Raw genomic sequence first — 15,627 nt, 5'->3', positions numbered from 1 at the left:
TGTACAAAGCAAATTCTTGTCCAGAAATAGCCCTCCTCTTTTATTTCTCCTCCAAGACTCTTTTCCTAAAAGCTCCCTGTAGCTGCAGAAAGTTTTTCTGTTAAGAGAAAGAAAAGTTGTGGCTCAGAGAGACGACTGTCATCCTCTCCAGCAACTACAGTCTTTCCTGGCCCTCTGTGGAAGCGGAGCAAGGATGGTTCGAGCCACTGCTCTGCCTTTTCTGATCCTTGTCAAACCTAAACTGTCAGCATCTTCTTCTAGAAATAGGGGTCTTGGCACTTTGGGGTATAAATGTTTTGGTTTAAGAAGCATGAAGGGCAGAAATATAGATTCAAGGATGAAGGTAAGTGTGTCTTGTCACCAATGGCTGGCATCTGATTCAGGTCCATGCAGAATCAGGTGACGGGCAACAGAATGTAAATTGTTGGCCACTGAGCAATCTGGTGGTGGGCTTCGGAGCTCTGGGATGGATGCGGGGTGGTCTCTCCCCCTCACCTTATTGTAGGATGGCTACTGAGGTTGTATGCCCCCGCACCTTTTCCTGGCTATCTGCCATTCTAATCTGGGAATGGGTAGGAAACTGAAGCACAGAAAACTAGCGGTGTCCTTGAGGGTCGGACCAGATGGGCACATGGGCCACACACCGTCAACCGTAAGCCCTCACACCACTCAGGGAGCTGCGGCAAGAGTCACTGAGGATGGCAAAATGTCTAGACACCAGTTGTGCAAACTTTGGGATGCACATTAAATTCTTCCTGCCAATGGCTCCTTGGGGAGGTAAGTCCCACGGAGTCCACCCTCCCGATGCAGTTGACCACGGGGTACGGCACATTGCTTCCCTGCTTATGGCAATATGCTCCTTATCTGCCGTATTTTCCTTTTATTTATACTTTTTTTTAACCTTTATTATTTTTTTTAAGATTTTATTTATTCATTCATGACAGACAGACACACAGACACACACACACACACACACACACACACACACACACACAGAGAGGCAGAGACACAGGCAGAGGGAGAAGCAGGCTCCATGCAGGGAGCCTGACATGAGACTTGATCCCGGGTCTCCAGGATTAGGCCCTGGGCTGAAGCCTGAGCCACTCAGGCTGCCCAATACCTTTTTTTAACCTTTAAAAGCCCAGATCCCAACTCCTGAATTTAGGTTACCAGAGGAGTGAACTGTGTCTGTGAACTATTCCTGGAGTTCACAGACATTTGATCTGTGTTTGGAAACACCCAAACCTGTTCCCAGGACCCTGAGCTCCCAGGACCCTGAGGCCTCCCAGTCCTGTGTTGTCCGTGGGGCTGGCCCATGACCCCACCTTGACTCTTGACACTGTCCAACAGGTCATGTCCACCCCATGAGGCTCCAGACCGTGTGGCCAAGTCCAGGCCCCCACACAGTGCCGCAAGCTGGATCCCCTTATATTTCCGTGCTAGACTGTCACAAGCACACTCAGGGCTGGCGTGATGCCTGGTACCTCGACGGCAGTGAGTGGACAGGGGTGGGGTTTGCTGGCCTAGACCTCGGGCAAGGGGTGTAGGGAGAGAGGCTAGTCTTACACGCAGGGGGCTCCCATCCTGGCCCGAAGCATGGGCAGCTGACCTTGTGGGTGTCAGAGTGGCTTCACGCACTGGAGTTCCTTCAGGAGCGAGGCCCTTTTCTCTTCTGTGTCTGATCCCTGGCCGCCTGTGAGATGGTTGTCATGTGAGGTGACATCCTGCTTGTACGACACACTGGAGACTGTCACTCGGTAGACGTTGGTGCCCTCGCCCCCACCGAGGGTACTGAGGGGACGTCACTTCTTAGCTCCGTGATGGGCCCCCCTTCCACACAGACCGAGAATTCACTGCTCACCACCTTCCATGCGACTCTAATTTCAGTATGTCACAGCTCGCTTGTGAAACAGCATCCTTCACCCCCAAGTGACTGTGCACAGTGCAGAAATGAGAAGAGCCCCACTCTGCAGGCAGGAGTGGGAGATCCAGGCTCACTCCATCCCTCCGTAAACACCAGATCCTGCAGGAGTGATGGGGTGGGGCGAGGAGGCTTGTTCCTGCATCGGGCTCAAGTTCAAGGAGCATGGGTTAAGCACCTACTGCGCGCCTGGTGCTTTTGCACACAGTGGTCCTCTGGGGAGAGTGCCAAGGTCCCCACTGGCAGCTAAGGAAGCGGAGGCTCTGTGATGCTCAGGTCTTGTGCCCAAGTGCGCCAGACAGCACAGCCAGGGGTCAAGTGAGGTCTCTTTCTCTCTGCCACGCATCTCCTGATCTGACCGGTGACTCTTTCTGTTTCCCTCCAAGAGAAAACCAGGCAATCAAGTGATTTTTTCTGAGCAGCCTTCTCTGGGGGCCTCCGCACTATCCCGCCTCACAGGTGATCTGGGCAATTCAGCTCCGGCTGTGTATTTTTAGGAACCCCAGGGCAGAGACTCGAGCCTAAGAACTCAGCTAGGCCACTCTGCAGAGAATTCAGAACCACAGCCTATGCGTGCCTGCAGGGGAGGTGACCACACAGGATCTGGAGCAGGCCGAAAATAGACGTGGCCCTCCTGCGGCCTGCCATGGCGGCCCACCTCCCGCCCGCTCACCCTCGGCGCAGGCCCGAGCCAGACTAACTGGAGGCCGTCTGAGTCAGAGCAGAGGGAGTCGGGGTGTTCAGCCCTGGGAAGCAAACCTGGCTGATGCTCAGCTGGGCCATCACCTGCCTTAATTTACTGTAAACTGTCCCGTGGAAGGAACTGAGCATGGATGCCACCGAACTCACGCCCCTTGTGTTCCCCTCCCCCCTAGGTCTTGGCTGCGAAGGTTCTCAACCTTGTCCTTCCAAACATGTCCCTGGGCCCAATCGACTCCAGCGTGCTCTCTCGGAATAAGACGGAGGTGAGTCTTGCTGAAAACCTGGGGACCTGGCCACGCCTTTCACTGAGGCCCTGCATGAAGTGATGGGGACATAAAGATGCATGAGGTGCTGTGCGGCCTCAGGATTGGGTGGGAAGGCACAAATGGTTATGATGCCTGAGCTGTGCCTTGAACATGCAAAGGAGCAAACCAAATGAAGTTGTGTGAATCAGCCAGGTCTCTTGTGGCTGCCAGGGACAGAAACCTAACTCAGAGTGATTCAAGCAAAAGGAGGTATTTATCGGTGAATGGAACCAAAGGCTTCAGGCATGGCTGGATCCAGGGGCTTGAAAGTCTTGTTCAACATCTGTCTCTTCCCAGCTCTCACATCCTCTGGTTTGGCTTCATTCCCAGGCAAACTTTCCCCAAGTGCAAGCAAAGAGGGTCACCAGCAGCTTGACCTCAGCAACCCCAGCAGAAAGACAGTTGGTGGAAAAGCCAAAAAACGTCTCAGGGCTGATGCTTATTGGCAGACTGTCCAGGCCTAAATTATTATCCAGGGAAAGAACTGGTATCAACCCCACCCAAACTCATGGGCTCAGCTTTACAGAAGGGAAGTTCCTGGGGGGCAAATTGGGATGGTGGTAGCAGATAGGATCCGGGCCAGGCCAAAGGTCATAGGTCCATGGCTCGGGAGGTGGGAGCTGGTGCCGGAGCTGAGGAAGAGGGTTCCCAACAAAGGTAACTGTGCTGATAAAGACTTGGCACGAAGGAAGGACAGCCCACGTGTAGAACAGTCAGTTGTTAGGTTCAGCCACAGCATAGAGGGCAGCAGGTGACTGGCAAGGGGTAAACAGGTCAGATCATAAGGCACCTCGTGAACCCCTTCTCCTATGAGCCAGGAAATACATCACAGCTCACCAGACAGAGCTGTGCTATCTTCTGTAAAAGCAAAACCAGCTGAAAGAAGCTCAGAAAAGGCAAGGTGGCTCCTGGTTTAATGTCATAATCCAGGGACCAGGCATCAAAGTCAGCAGGGACAAGTGGTCAAGGTCAACTCACGTGCCTGAGATGCTGGGCCTGAGTACAGTCCAGTATGCCAGAGATGTGGGTCGGTCTGTTAAGATACTGCTCAGCGAGCCAGCCCACTTTCCATCTAGCTCAAGTCCAGCACCTTGCATTCTGCCTTTGACTGGGTGCCAGGCAGGTGCCACGTGAGCCACTGGCTGCTCATGTTGCAGATGAGCAGTCTGAGACTGCACATGTCGAGAGGACTTGCCTTGGCCCAGGCGCTGCAGGGGCTAGCCTGAGAGCTTAGGGGGTGTGCTCCTCAGCCTGCTCTGTCTGGGGGGGGGGGGCAAGGACCCCTGTGGGCTTATGGCCAGTGGACAGGAGGCATCCCTGCGCATCTGGAAGATACTGGAATTATCTTCAGGGTTAAGCAAATCATTTTGCTACTCTTCTGCCTCAGTTTCCCCTCTTGCTTAGGAGTTTGAAACTGTGGAATCATTGGCTCCCCAAGGACCCTGGAAAATGGAGTGGGGTGCTCTGGTATTCCAGTGGCCTTCCTGGATTTCCTTGGGACCTGAGCACTCAGGTTGTAGCTTCATTATAAAATGTGATCTCCTGGCCCTCTGAGTCAGAGAGTGAACAACTAAATGGGAATAGGCCTTAATGTGTGGGAAAGAGAGGTCTTGATCAGAGGTCTGACTCCCAGGCCTCTGAGGGACACCTCTTTGTGAATGATGCTGGCAAGAGACCCCAGGGGGTGCTGGGGCCTGTGGGGGACCCCAGGGATATCCCATAACCCAAGTCATCCACATTTCAATTGAAATTTTTAATCCATTTTTAAAACCCATGATGCTTCCCAAAGCCACATCTTGGGGCCACATTTGACCACCAGGATCAAAGAATATTTGGGTAAAGAAGACAAATGTCATTTCAAAAGGCCCATCTATGCAGTAAAAAGGCATCCTTTAGGTCCCAGAAACACCAAAGTCAAACTCAGTGCTGTTCCCTCTAATGTGTGTGGATGAGAGCCACAACAGCCCGGTTTCACAGATGAGAAGACTGAGGCTCAAGGGTTAAGTAGGGGGTTTAAGCTCTCTGAGGTGCACGACTCATCGGGGCCAGAGCTGAACCCATCTCATTGAGAAGCCCGTGCCTGGTTGCCTGCTTCCGGCACCATCTACAGTCACTAAGCTCTTTTTCCTGCTTTACACTGACTGGTACCCATGGCCATGGTTGGGGGCCATTGCCTGTGTGCAGACAGGATTTGAGAGGGAGACACCCCCCACCCACCCCCACCCCCACCCCGGGGGCAGGGGCTCTTCCACCTGCTGGCATCCCGAATAATGGGTCTGGCTTGCATGTGCAATCTCTAGTAAAACCAATTATCTTTGCCTCAGCTGCGCTAGTACAACAATAAGGGAGAGAGAGGGGGGGAGAGAGGGAGAACGATGCTCCCTTTGACATCTTTGCAATGAAACATCCAGGTGCAAATCCAAATTGTTTATCTTACCACCTGAAGGTACTGAGGCAGAAAGGAAGGGAAGAAGATAATGCAGTGATTCCAAACCATCTTTGTTCAAAAGTAGCAAATTTCAGAGCTTTTATCTCATTTTTGAGATAATGGAAACTTCCACTGAAGGCCTTAGGGAAGCCTGGGAGTGTGGTGTGAGCGCGGGGCAAGCAGGCTCTTTCCCTGCCTGTTCCCTCCAGCCCGCGCCCCTGGAGGTTGCACACCCTCATTCCTCGGGTTTCTGAGCGTCAGACAAATGGGGTGATGCTTTAGAAATGCTACTGTATCTCCCCGCTGGGAAGACTCGGAGGAAGGAGGCAGCGGGCTGCCTGAAGGCTGGACTCCAGTTGGAATAACCAAGAAGCCTGTTTCCATTCGGCCACGTGGAGAGAGCCAGCCCCGTGCTTGTCCCTGCTCGGAGACTCCCTTTGAACACTCTGCTGAGCCTTAAAAATAGCGACGCCCAGGGGGGACATGTGTTCAGAAAAGGCACCTCGCCGGATCTAACATCAGGGTGTCCTAAGGCACATCTTTAGCTAATATATTTCCCACAGAACCCTGCAGCTATGAAAGCCCCAAAACGAAAAGAAACGTTCCCCTCCCTAACAAGCTCCCGAACGCAGGACCAGGTGGAAGGGGCTGCAGGCTCTTGGAAGATCTGAAGTGTGTCTCTGGGGAAGCAGGCTGGCTCTGTGGTTGGAATGTCAAAAGCCCCATGTGCAATGTGTGTTTGGGCCTTGCTGTGGCAAGTGTTCTTACCGCCCACCGGCCTGTTAGCAGGACCCTCCGCTGAGCGGCACCGCCTCACCGCCGCCGGCCCACAGAGGCACGTCCTCCCGGCCTGTGCGGAGCACCCAGGAATACAGGCCCTAATGCCTTATGTTGGCCAACACCGGCCAGTGCATGGTGGTCAGACCCTTCTTCCGAGCCCCACGCCCTAGGCTTCTGCTCCGCCAGCTCCCGCAGTCGGTCTTACCACCAGTATTTGCATCTCTGGAAGCGCAGGCCCAGAGAGGGCGAGTCACTTACCCAAGGACACACAGCTACCAAGTAAGGATTTGTGCCCAGATCTCTCTGCTCTGAGTCAAGTGCCCTTGGCACTAAAATCCTGAGAACAAAGAAGTTGCCATTTGGGCATTTTTTATGTGTGTCTACACATTTAGCATCCTTGGCCAGAACATCGGAGTGCTGACATATTCACCATTCCTCCCTCAACAGTGGGGTTTTCACAATGTGATGAATCCCTCCCACTCTGAGAAGCCTTGAATGTTCTAAATAGTTCTCCGGCCAAGGACACTGGGGCAAGAGGTAAAGAGAGGAGATGGCTGAGGATCTCAAACCACTGACAACCGCCTGATTCCAAAAACAGAATGCACTGCTTTCTCTGAGCTCCATCCAGCCTCTGAACAGGGTGGAGACGGCGAGGAAGATGTGGCTGATTCTGGTCAGACCGTCTACGAGGGGCATCCGCTGTATATACAACTGAGGCGATTGGTCTTATTGAACCAAGTCTCTGTTTTCTATAAATACGCTGGCCGGCCCCTGGGCGCATCCCGGCTAGCTCGCGCTCCTGCCGGCCGGCCATATGGTGAGATCCAGGCACCCGGAGAGCTGTGAGCAGTGGCCAGCTCGCTTCCTTCTGTTCCTCTAGGCGGGGGCGCCGCTCCAGACCCTTGCCTAACATTTCAGAGGTGCCCAGTGTTGAGGGTGGGACTCCCTTGCCCCTCTTGCCTGCATGTCTCCCACCCTGCCCCCTCTCTCTGCTGCAGGGAGGCTACATCTGCCCGAGGCCCTGGGAAGGCTCCTGCCAGGCCTTGGAAAGCTCGGCCATCACTGAGGCTTTTGACTAATTGTAACCACAGCTAAAGATAGGCCCCAGCCTCCCACTCTGTCCTCAGGACACAGCCTCCCACAGAAATCCCCTCTGAGAACCGGTTATTAGCTTTCCAGTGTGCCCGATTTGGTTAGCTGATTTTATTTTGCGACTCTCCATCATTTCTAGCTTACATTCCCTGCAGATGACATGCCTATTTGAAGCAGCTGATAATTTACTGACGCCTTAAAAAAAAAACCACGGGCCATTAGAATGTCTTTCGGTATGTCTGTCTCCATATGGGAGTGGCCAGCGGGCAGCACGCGAATGGGTTTGCTTGGGGCCTGTGCCCTGCACGCCAGGGGTCCGCCACCTGCCCCTTGCTGCGCCCCTCCCCCCACCGCATGTTTCCTGCTCCCTGCTCTACTCCTGCCACTGCCACCGATGGGAGAGGCAGCTCTGAGCACACCAGAGGCAGGTTCCTGAAGGCAGTGGCTCTAATGGCAGCGGAAAAGTCAGTGACTCTACAGAGAGACTGTCAGAGATAATCCCAGCTGCCAGCCAGACCCAAGACCACAGGGTGCCCTCCCTACCCTGCAGCTTCCCTCCCAAGTACCCACACATAGTCCAGGAGGAGAGAAGCCACACGCTCGGCTGGGTCCGCGTGGGGGTGCCACCTGTCTCTCAAAGACCTGGGCGGGAGCTAAGATTTGGACCTCCATTTATATGAGGAGTGGATGCGGCTGACTTGCCAAGGCTTGGCATAAGTGGCCCAGCGAGACACCAGCCCCGAGCGGGGGGCTCTGCCCACGGGGGTCTTCCTGCCCCAAGCATCCCCAAGGGATGTTTGGCTCCTACTGGCAAAGGGAAACCAAATAAAGAACCTGGAAACTGGTATTGTGGGGAAAGGAGCGTTCTCCTCCAATTTTATTTATGGAAAATTTCAAACCTACAGAAAAGTCAACGTGGTGGTGCAATGCACTCCCATATACTCTTCCCTGGGATTCACCAATTGAAAATATTCTGCAGGCATTTAAAATCTGTGCTGAAGTATGAAAATATCAATATGGATATATATTTTAAACCTTTTATTTTTTTTTGTTGGTAAGGGATGTTTATTTTTTTTAATAAATTAATTTTTTATTGGTGTTCAATTTACCAACATACAGAATAACACCCAGTGCTCATCCCGTCAAGTGTCCCCCTCAGTGCCCGTCACCCACTCACCCCCACCCCCCGCCCTCCTCCCCTTCCATCACCCCTAGTTCGTTTCCCAGAGTCAGGAGTCTTCATGTTCTGTCTCCCTTTCTGATATTTCCCACACATTTCTTCTCCCTTCCCTTATTATATTCCCTTTCACTATATTTTAAACCTTTTAAAATCGATTGTGGTTGTATACACAGAACATAAAATTTAGCGTCTTAACCATCTTTAAACGTTTAGTTCAGGGGCATGAAGTACACTCACAATGTGGTTCAGCCATATCCACCACCATCTCCAGAACTTTCTCATCTTCCCAAACCGAAACTCTGTCCTGAGTAAATAATAACTCTCTGCTCCCGGCCCTCTGCAGCCACTGGCACCCACCATCATACTTTCTGTCTCTGTGAATTGGATGATTCTAGGGACGTCATATGAGTGTGATCATATAGTAGTTGTCCTTTTGTGACTGGCTCATTTCACTCAGCACCACGTCCTCAAGGCTTATCCATGTGGTGGCATGTGTCAGAACTTCCTTTATAAGCCTGGAGGATATTCCATCGTATGGGCAGACCACACTTTGTTAACCCATTCATCCATTGATGGGCACCTAGGTGGCTTCCCCCTCTTGGCTCTTGTGAATAATGCTGCTGTGAACGTGCATGTGCAAGTATCTCTTCAAGACCCTGCTTTTGATAATTCTGGGTTTATGCCCAAAAGGGATTTATATTTCCCTAATGACAAATGATGCTGAGCATCTTTTCATGTATTTTTCAGCTATTTATGTATCTTCCTGGAGAAGTGTCTCTTTATCCCTTTTTAAAAAATGTTTTAATCAGACTTTCTGCATTTTTTTATTGTTGTTGGGTTGTAGGAGCTCTTTATATGTTCTAGATCAGTATATGATTTAAAAGTATTTTCTCCCACTCTGTGGCTTGCTTTGTACTATGTTGATCATGTTCTTTGATGCACAAGAGGTTTTCGTTCTGATGTAATCCAATTTACCCACTTTCTGCTTATATAGCCTGTACTTCTGGTGTCATATTCAAGGAATCATTGCCCAATTCAATGTCATGAAGTAGATGCATTTTTTTGGCTAAACCTTTTGAAAGTGAAATTTCAAACACCAGAATCCTCAACTCCTGCATAGTTCAGTGTGTGTTGCCCAAGAGGAAGGAACCAGAAGGAGGATGTTCACACATAATCCCATGCCATTATCACACTCTGGAAAAGTGACAGTAATTCCCTACCTCGTTCTCTGTCTGGTCCATATTCTGATTTCCTTAGTTGCTGCCAACTTTTGATGTTAAGACTTGTGATAACATGAGCAGCAATGATGGAGGTGGCCTTGGAAGATTCCTGTAATTCTTTCTTGTTCCTCTTACTATTTATTCAGTCCCCGGGGCCTATGAGAAGGTGGCTATGGCCAGTGGGACTGGGCAAAGAATGTGGGGGCTGCTTTTCCCCTTCTTTAGGTGACCACTCAGGAGCTGGGTTTGGCGTCACAATTCCGGGAGCTCCACCCCAGAAGAGCGGGCAGGGCTGCCTGTCTGCATCACTTTTGGTTGTGAAGATCCCCCTGCCCTCCAGAATGAAGCCCCAGAGATTTGTGTAAACCACCTGCACCCACACGCCTAGGGTCATGACCCGCCAGAGCTCATGGCTTAGAAAGGCAGAGACCAGGGGCGCCTGGGTGGCTCAGTGGGTTAAGTGGCTGCCTTTGGCTCAGCTCATGATCTCAGGGTCCTGGGATCAAGACCCATGTCGGGTTCCTTGCTCAACAGGGGGCCTGCTTCTCCCACTTGCTCTGTTCCTACTTGTGCTCTGTCTCTTTGTCAAATGAATAAATAAAATCTTTAAAAAGGGTGGGGGTGTGTGCAGAGACCAGAACATCCAGGAGTTTGAGCTTTAATAGAAAAAGTCATTCTTGGGAAGTAATGTTCAGTAATTCACATGTTCTTGATTAAGTGGTAACTCATATATATAGGCTAATCCTGATTCATCCTTTTTATATCCAGAATGGAACCGCAGCGTCCTTGTTTCTGGTGGTTCTTGTCTAGCTCCAGAATTTCAACCACCAAGGTCGGGCTCCTGTTCCGGTAGTCATAGCCTTGGGCCTCCTGGTACACAGGGCTTGCCTCTAGCCAACTACGTTGGGGAGACTTTGTGCCGAGTTAGGCAAGACCCGTCTCCCTTGTGCCATCCTGCAAGTGGCACATCAATAGACTTGCATGGAGCCCCTGCTTCGGGCCAAGCCCTGAGCCAGAGGCTGGGAATACCTGCCTAGCCACCCTGTCCTCCGGGGTCCCAGTCACAGGGACAGAAAGGTGGTTCTGGTAGAGGACAAAAAAGCAGGCAGTGGGCCCAGTGGGGAGAGCACGGCCCGTCTTTCCAACTGTCTCTTTCTTTGTGCCACAGCATGACCTTGAGAACCACACTCAGTGTCACTGGTCCCCAGACCCCTTGCGGGGCCAGGCTGCAGCCTGGTACAGTGTAGACACCACGGGGATGGGAGCTGTCATTATTACATCTTCCATTAAAGATACAGGAGCCTTGGGGACAGAAGCACCCGTTTCCCCAACAGTGTCTAGGCACCTGTCAATGGGAGGAAACACTTGAACTGGCCCTGAAGAGGGAACAGGGCTTCTCCAGCAGACGGGAGGAAGGACATAGGAAGCGGGATTCTGGAAACCGGGAATGTCCGGGACAGCCCTGGCCTATAGGTACAGAAGATGGGCACGTGAAGGAAAGACAGGAGCTGCAGTGGCTCCTGGTGTCCCAGGGGAGGAAGGTTTCCCGGAAGAAGGGGCAGCTGAGCTGAGCGTGGAAAGAGAGGAGAAGCTCTGCAGGCGGCCAGGCCGAGGAGACAGGTATACACTAGGCCTAGAGGGAGTGAGGCAGCGGGGTGGGGATGACGGCGTGTTGAGGAGGGCCACGGGGCAGTGGCTGGAGCCCATGGCTTGTGGCCTCACAGGCCCCTGCGGGAGTTTGTTGGACTTGACCCTACTGCCGCAGGAAGTGGGGCGCTCTGGGGTGGGTTCTGAGGGTGCTGCAAGCCAGCTGAGTCCCAACAGGAGAGGACACATGGACAGGGGAGCTTGCGCTGGGAGCCCCAGGCAAGAAGGCCGTCTTCAGCGTTCAGTGTGTTCTGCATTCCCGCCAGTTTCTGTGGTCGATTCTTACTTGTGTTTAGGATATTCCATAAGCCTGGCATTCATGAGAACACAGCCCTACGAGCCACAGGGAAAGCAAGAGCAAGCAGCTCCAGAGAGCTGACCTTCCGTGGAGGGATGGGGCCCCTCTCTCGTGAACAGCCCGTTCTTTGTGAGATGAGGCGAGGGAGGGACCTTTCCCTCCGGGCCTCCCGGTGGAGGCCGCCACCTGAGTGCTGCGCAAGGCGTGCAAACACCTGGCCACACACGGCAGCATGTGTGCAGCTGGCGGAGAGCTGCTAGCCTGAGAGTCTGGGAGCCTGGGAGCCCTCCCTGAAGGGGTGAAGTCTGACCTGAGGCCTGGAAGCCGAGTAGACATCAACCAGACGAAGAGCATCAGGCTGGAAAAGCATTTGGGACAGGAGATGGAAACCAATGCACGTAGGACAGGATTTTCCGTGATCCAACTCTGCACTATAAATTGTCCCCCCCTTGCCCTTCAGGGCAGGGGTGGAAAATGAACAGATTGTCTCTGCAAAGACCTGCCAGTTCACTTTAGGCTTCCCAAGGGTTTCACAGACATCCCTTGGATAGAGTTGCTGCTCTCTCTCCAGCACACTAGACAAGGTGATCTGCTTTTTCCTGGGAAGAAAATGGATGGACTAACAGAGACCTAAACAATGGAGGAGGGAGGTGGGAAGCCCAGGATGGCTGGGCTCTAAAGCATAGAGGAAAAGGGAGGGATTTGATGGGAGGAGCATCAAAAAATCCCAGCTGTAGACACATCTATAGGAACCTGAGGGGAAATCGCAGAACATGAGGCCTGTTGGACCACATTTCTCTGAGAAGTAGGGGACAGGGTCAGGTGGGAGGGCATGTGTGTCTGTACCCAGAGGGTGGCCCCCAACCCCTTTGGCAGTCTGTGAAGGAAGGCAACCCCTGGGATCCCCCCAGGTCACCTCATTATCTGTCAGGCCCAGGTGTTTCTGGTCTTCACCAGGGACTCACCCCTTTCTTTTCTGGGAGGGCCGGCTCCACAGCTCCTGGCCATCTGAGTCCACAGGACCTGCCTTTCCTTTCTCTCCCTCTAGACAGGTAGCATAGCCTGGTGAGCAGTTAGGAATGCTAATGTGCAGCCCGACTGCCCATGTGCTTCCCCTGGCTCTGTCCCACACTTGCTGTGTAACTTTGGGTGAGTTACTACCCCTCTGAGCTTCAGGCTCCTCACGTATAGAACAGAGATAATAATCCTAGTCCCTATGTAGGGACTAGTCCCTATGTCCCTCCTGAGAAGGTTCAGTGAACAACTACAAGCAAAGCACTTAATATAGCCCTACAGAGTTAAGGGCTCAGCATATTACTCTAATTAAAAATGTAATTTTGCTTTCCATCACAGAACAGATTTTCTAAAAATAGGTCAAGAGATTTGACTGTAGGGGTAGGGCCTAGATTTTGCTCAACCGAAAGCTTAAGAAAGCTCCCAGCTGTGGATTGCAGCTATATTTACTGTGCTTTAAGGCAAAGTTTCTTCCTACAGAGAGACCACGTGCAGAAGTCAGAAGTCCCAGTTGGCACATCCCTGGCTGTCAACTTCAATTGACAACAGCCCTCAGAGCCCCGAAAAACAGGGAGGTATGAGAGGATCACTAAACACACTCAGGAGACCAGGAAAATACTCACCGCTTAGGAGACCTATAACCCAAGTAGAATCTTGGAGGTCCCTTCTACGGGAACTGAGGCCCAGGAAGGAGGAGGGCCTCACCCATGGTCATGTAGGTTGGGGTCTCTTGGGCAGGCCTCACTCTGCTTCCAAGAAAGAGTGGCTTTCCTCCCCTTGCTTCCCAGTGTCAGACTTCACAGTCATTATCACCACTGTGGACCAGACCCTGGGCTAGGCACTGTGGCTTTATCATTTCACTGAATCTCCCCAGGCACCTCCACTATCCCCCCATTCACAGATTGGCAGACTGAGTCTAAGAGCAAGGAGCCTTGTCCAGATCACTCGGCTAAGAGGTGTCAGGGCTGGGTGGTCTCACTCCTCTGACCTTCTTTATACTGTTTGCTCGACTACCCCAAGATGAAAGACTTCACGTCTCAGTAAGTGGAGGTGCCCCCAGGAGTCAGTCATCTGGAGCAAGAATTCAGTCACTTGGACTCAGATCCACAGCCTCTGGTTGATAGGTCCCCGCAATGTCCTCAGCTGGCAGGACCAGCTGTGGTCCAGAAAATGGAGGGGAGCTGGCTGTGAGAGATAGTACCAAAGACTGGCTCTTTGGTATGTGTTTTTAATGAAGCTTTTTATTTGGAGATAGTCATGGTTCATATGCGCTGGTGAAAAATAATACAGAGGGATCCCCAGGGCCCATGTTCTGGCCCTGGGCACCCGCCGGTGGTGACATCCTGCAAGGCCACAGGATGGGGCACAACCAGGATACTGACATTGAGGCAGTCAGCCCCAGAACAGAACATCCCGTGACCACAATATCCCTCCTGTAGCCCTTTGTAGCCACATCCACGTCCCCCCACCTCACCCTCCCGAGCCCTGACGACCACTAATCTGTTGCCTCGTTTTGTCATTTCAAGAATGTCATGGAGATGGACTCATACAAGAAGTCCTCCGCAGGACTGACTCTTTGGTGCTGGTTTTGAATGCGCTGGCTCCGCTGACCAGTGCTCTGGGCTTGGACCTGGCCGCGGAGGGAGAGCCCTGTCTATCTCTTCCTGGGGGGCCTGGACACCCTGCTACCCTGAAAGGGGGACCTGGGGCAGATTTAGATCTCAATCTCTCAAAAACAAAATCTGCCACGACTGGGCCAGCACTTCCTTGCAGGGAGGGAGGGTTGGGCCCTCCGAGCCCCAGTGCTCCCGCATGGCGCGGCCCTCCTCTCTTCCCTCCTGGCCCCCACCCTCCACCCTGGCCAGGGCTCGCGCCAGGGCCTGCCCTTTCCCCGACCCATCTGCTAGGCCCTTCTCCAGGCCCATAATAGGCCATTGTGTAAACAGGGCCTACGTGACCAAGACGTGGAAAAAGCGAGCAGGAAGGGGCGGCAGGAAGCCCCGGGGGCCGTCCGAGCAACTGAACCCAGGAGCGGCCTCCGCCAGGCCCTCACAGGCCGGCATGGCCCGGGCCAGCGGGGCGAGGGCCGGGCGGCCCAGCAGGCATCGAGGTCGCGGCCACACGCTTGCAGGAGACAGGCTGGGCCTGCGCGCAGCGGACTTCTCAGGGCCCACGCACCCACCTCCTTGCTCACCGTCTCCGGGGGCGCCCCTGGTGTGTGCGGCCTCACCTCTCTCCCCACCCCTGCCGGCGGGAGGAGGGAAACGGGCCACCGCGGAGGCCAAGCCCTGGCCAGAGAGCGCGCGGGGCGCGGCTGCTCGCCTCCTATTGGCCAGGATTGGGTCGCATGACCGCTCGGCCGCAAAGGAGGCTGGGAAATGTAGTCCTTTGTCCTGGTGGTAGTGTTCCAGACTAAATATATCCAGGGTTTTCTAGGGGAGAACGAGAAGTGGGGAACGGATGACAGGTTCCTCGTCTGCACAGTAGGGACCGCGAGAGCCATTCCTCCTCATACGGCGTGCTTGTGACGGCTGTGAAGGTTAAATGGGCCGAGCACTTAGTGCAAACATACAGGAGAGCTCAGAAATAAATGTTAGCTGTCCTTATTTCATTTTGCCGAATGAGATCCTGCATGTGACACCCAGGCCCCTGCTCGGCTGCACTTGCCATCATTCCCGGTAGCATCAGTTTACGACAGACTTTCAGCCCGGGGCTTTCTCGTGAGCCCTGTCGGCCCCTCCCCAGACAGGTTACAGACCCCGATCATCCCCTGCAGTGGCCACGTGCTACCCATGGACTATCCTCGCCAGTCTCATCTCAGCCCCCAAGCAGATGGCCTGGCCCTGTAGGAGTCGTGCCAGCTCAGCTGCAGGAAGTGGCTAATCTCTCTCGTGTGGCTTTTCGCAAATGGTCTGGTTTGCTGTGCTCCATCCCCAGCATGGGAGGAATCCGGGGACAGCAGGGGTGACCCAGGACAGCCTATCCCCTCTTGGCATGGGTCCAGGATTCTGGCTGAGGCCCTATAGGGGGTAGTCCAGCA

General features: G+C 53.2%; 1 protein-coding gene across 3 annotated transcripts in view; it reads left to right on the top strand.

Annotated features, from left to right (window-relative positions):
• The window catches only part of MGLL (monoglyceride lipase), a 114,586-nt gene that overhangs the window by 91,571 nt on the left and 7,388 nt on the right, over positions 1 to 15,627 (top strand). For all 3 annotated transcript variants that reach the window (XM_038565463.1, XM_038565461.1, XM_038565462.1), the window contains one exon: positions 2,797 to 2,886. In XM_038565463.1, coding sequence (XP_038421391.1) covers positions 2,797 to 2,886 — 90 coding nt within the window. The remainder of the gene's footprint in view (positions 1 to 2,796; positions 2,887 to 15,627) is intronic.

The sequence above is a fragment of the Canis lupus genome, chromosome 20 (genome assembly GCF_011100685.1).
Source record: "Canis lupus familiaris isolate Mischka breed German Shepherd chromosome 20, alternate assembly UU_Cfam_GSD_1.0, whole genome shotgun sequence".
In the NCBI taxonomy this organism is placed as follows: Eukaryota; Metazoa; Chordata; class Mammalia; order Carnivora; family Canidae; genus Canis; species Canis lupus.
This window is presented reverse-complemented; position numbering and strand designations above follow the sequence as displayed.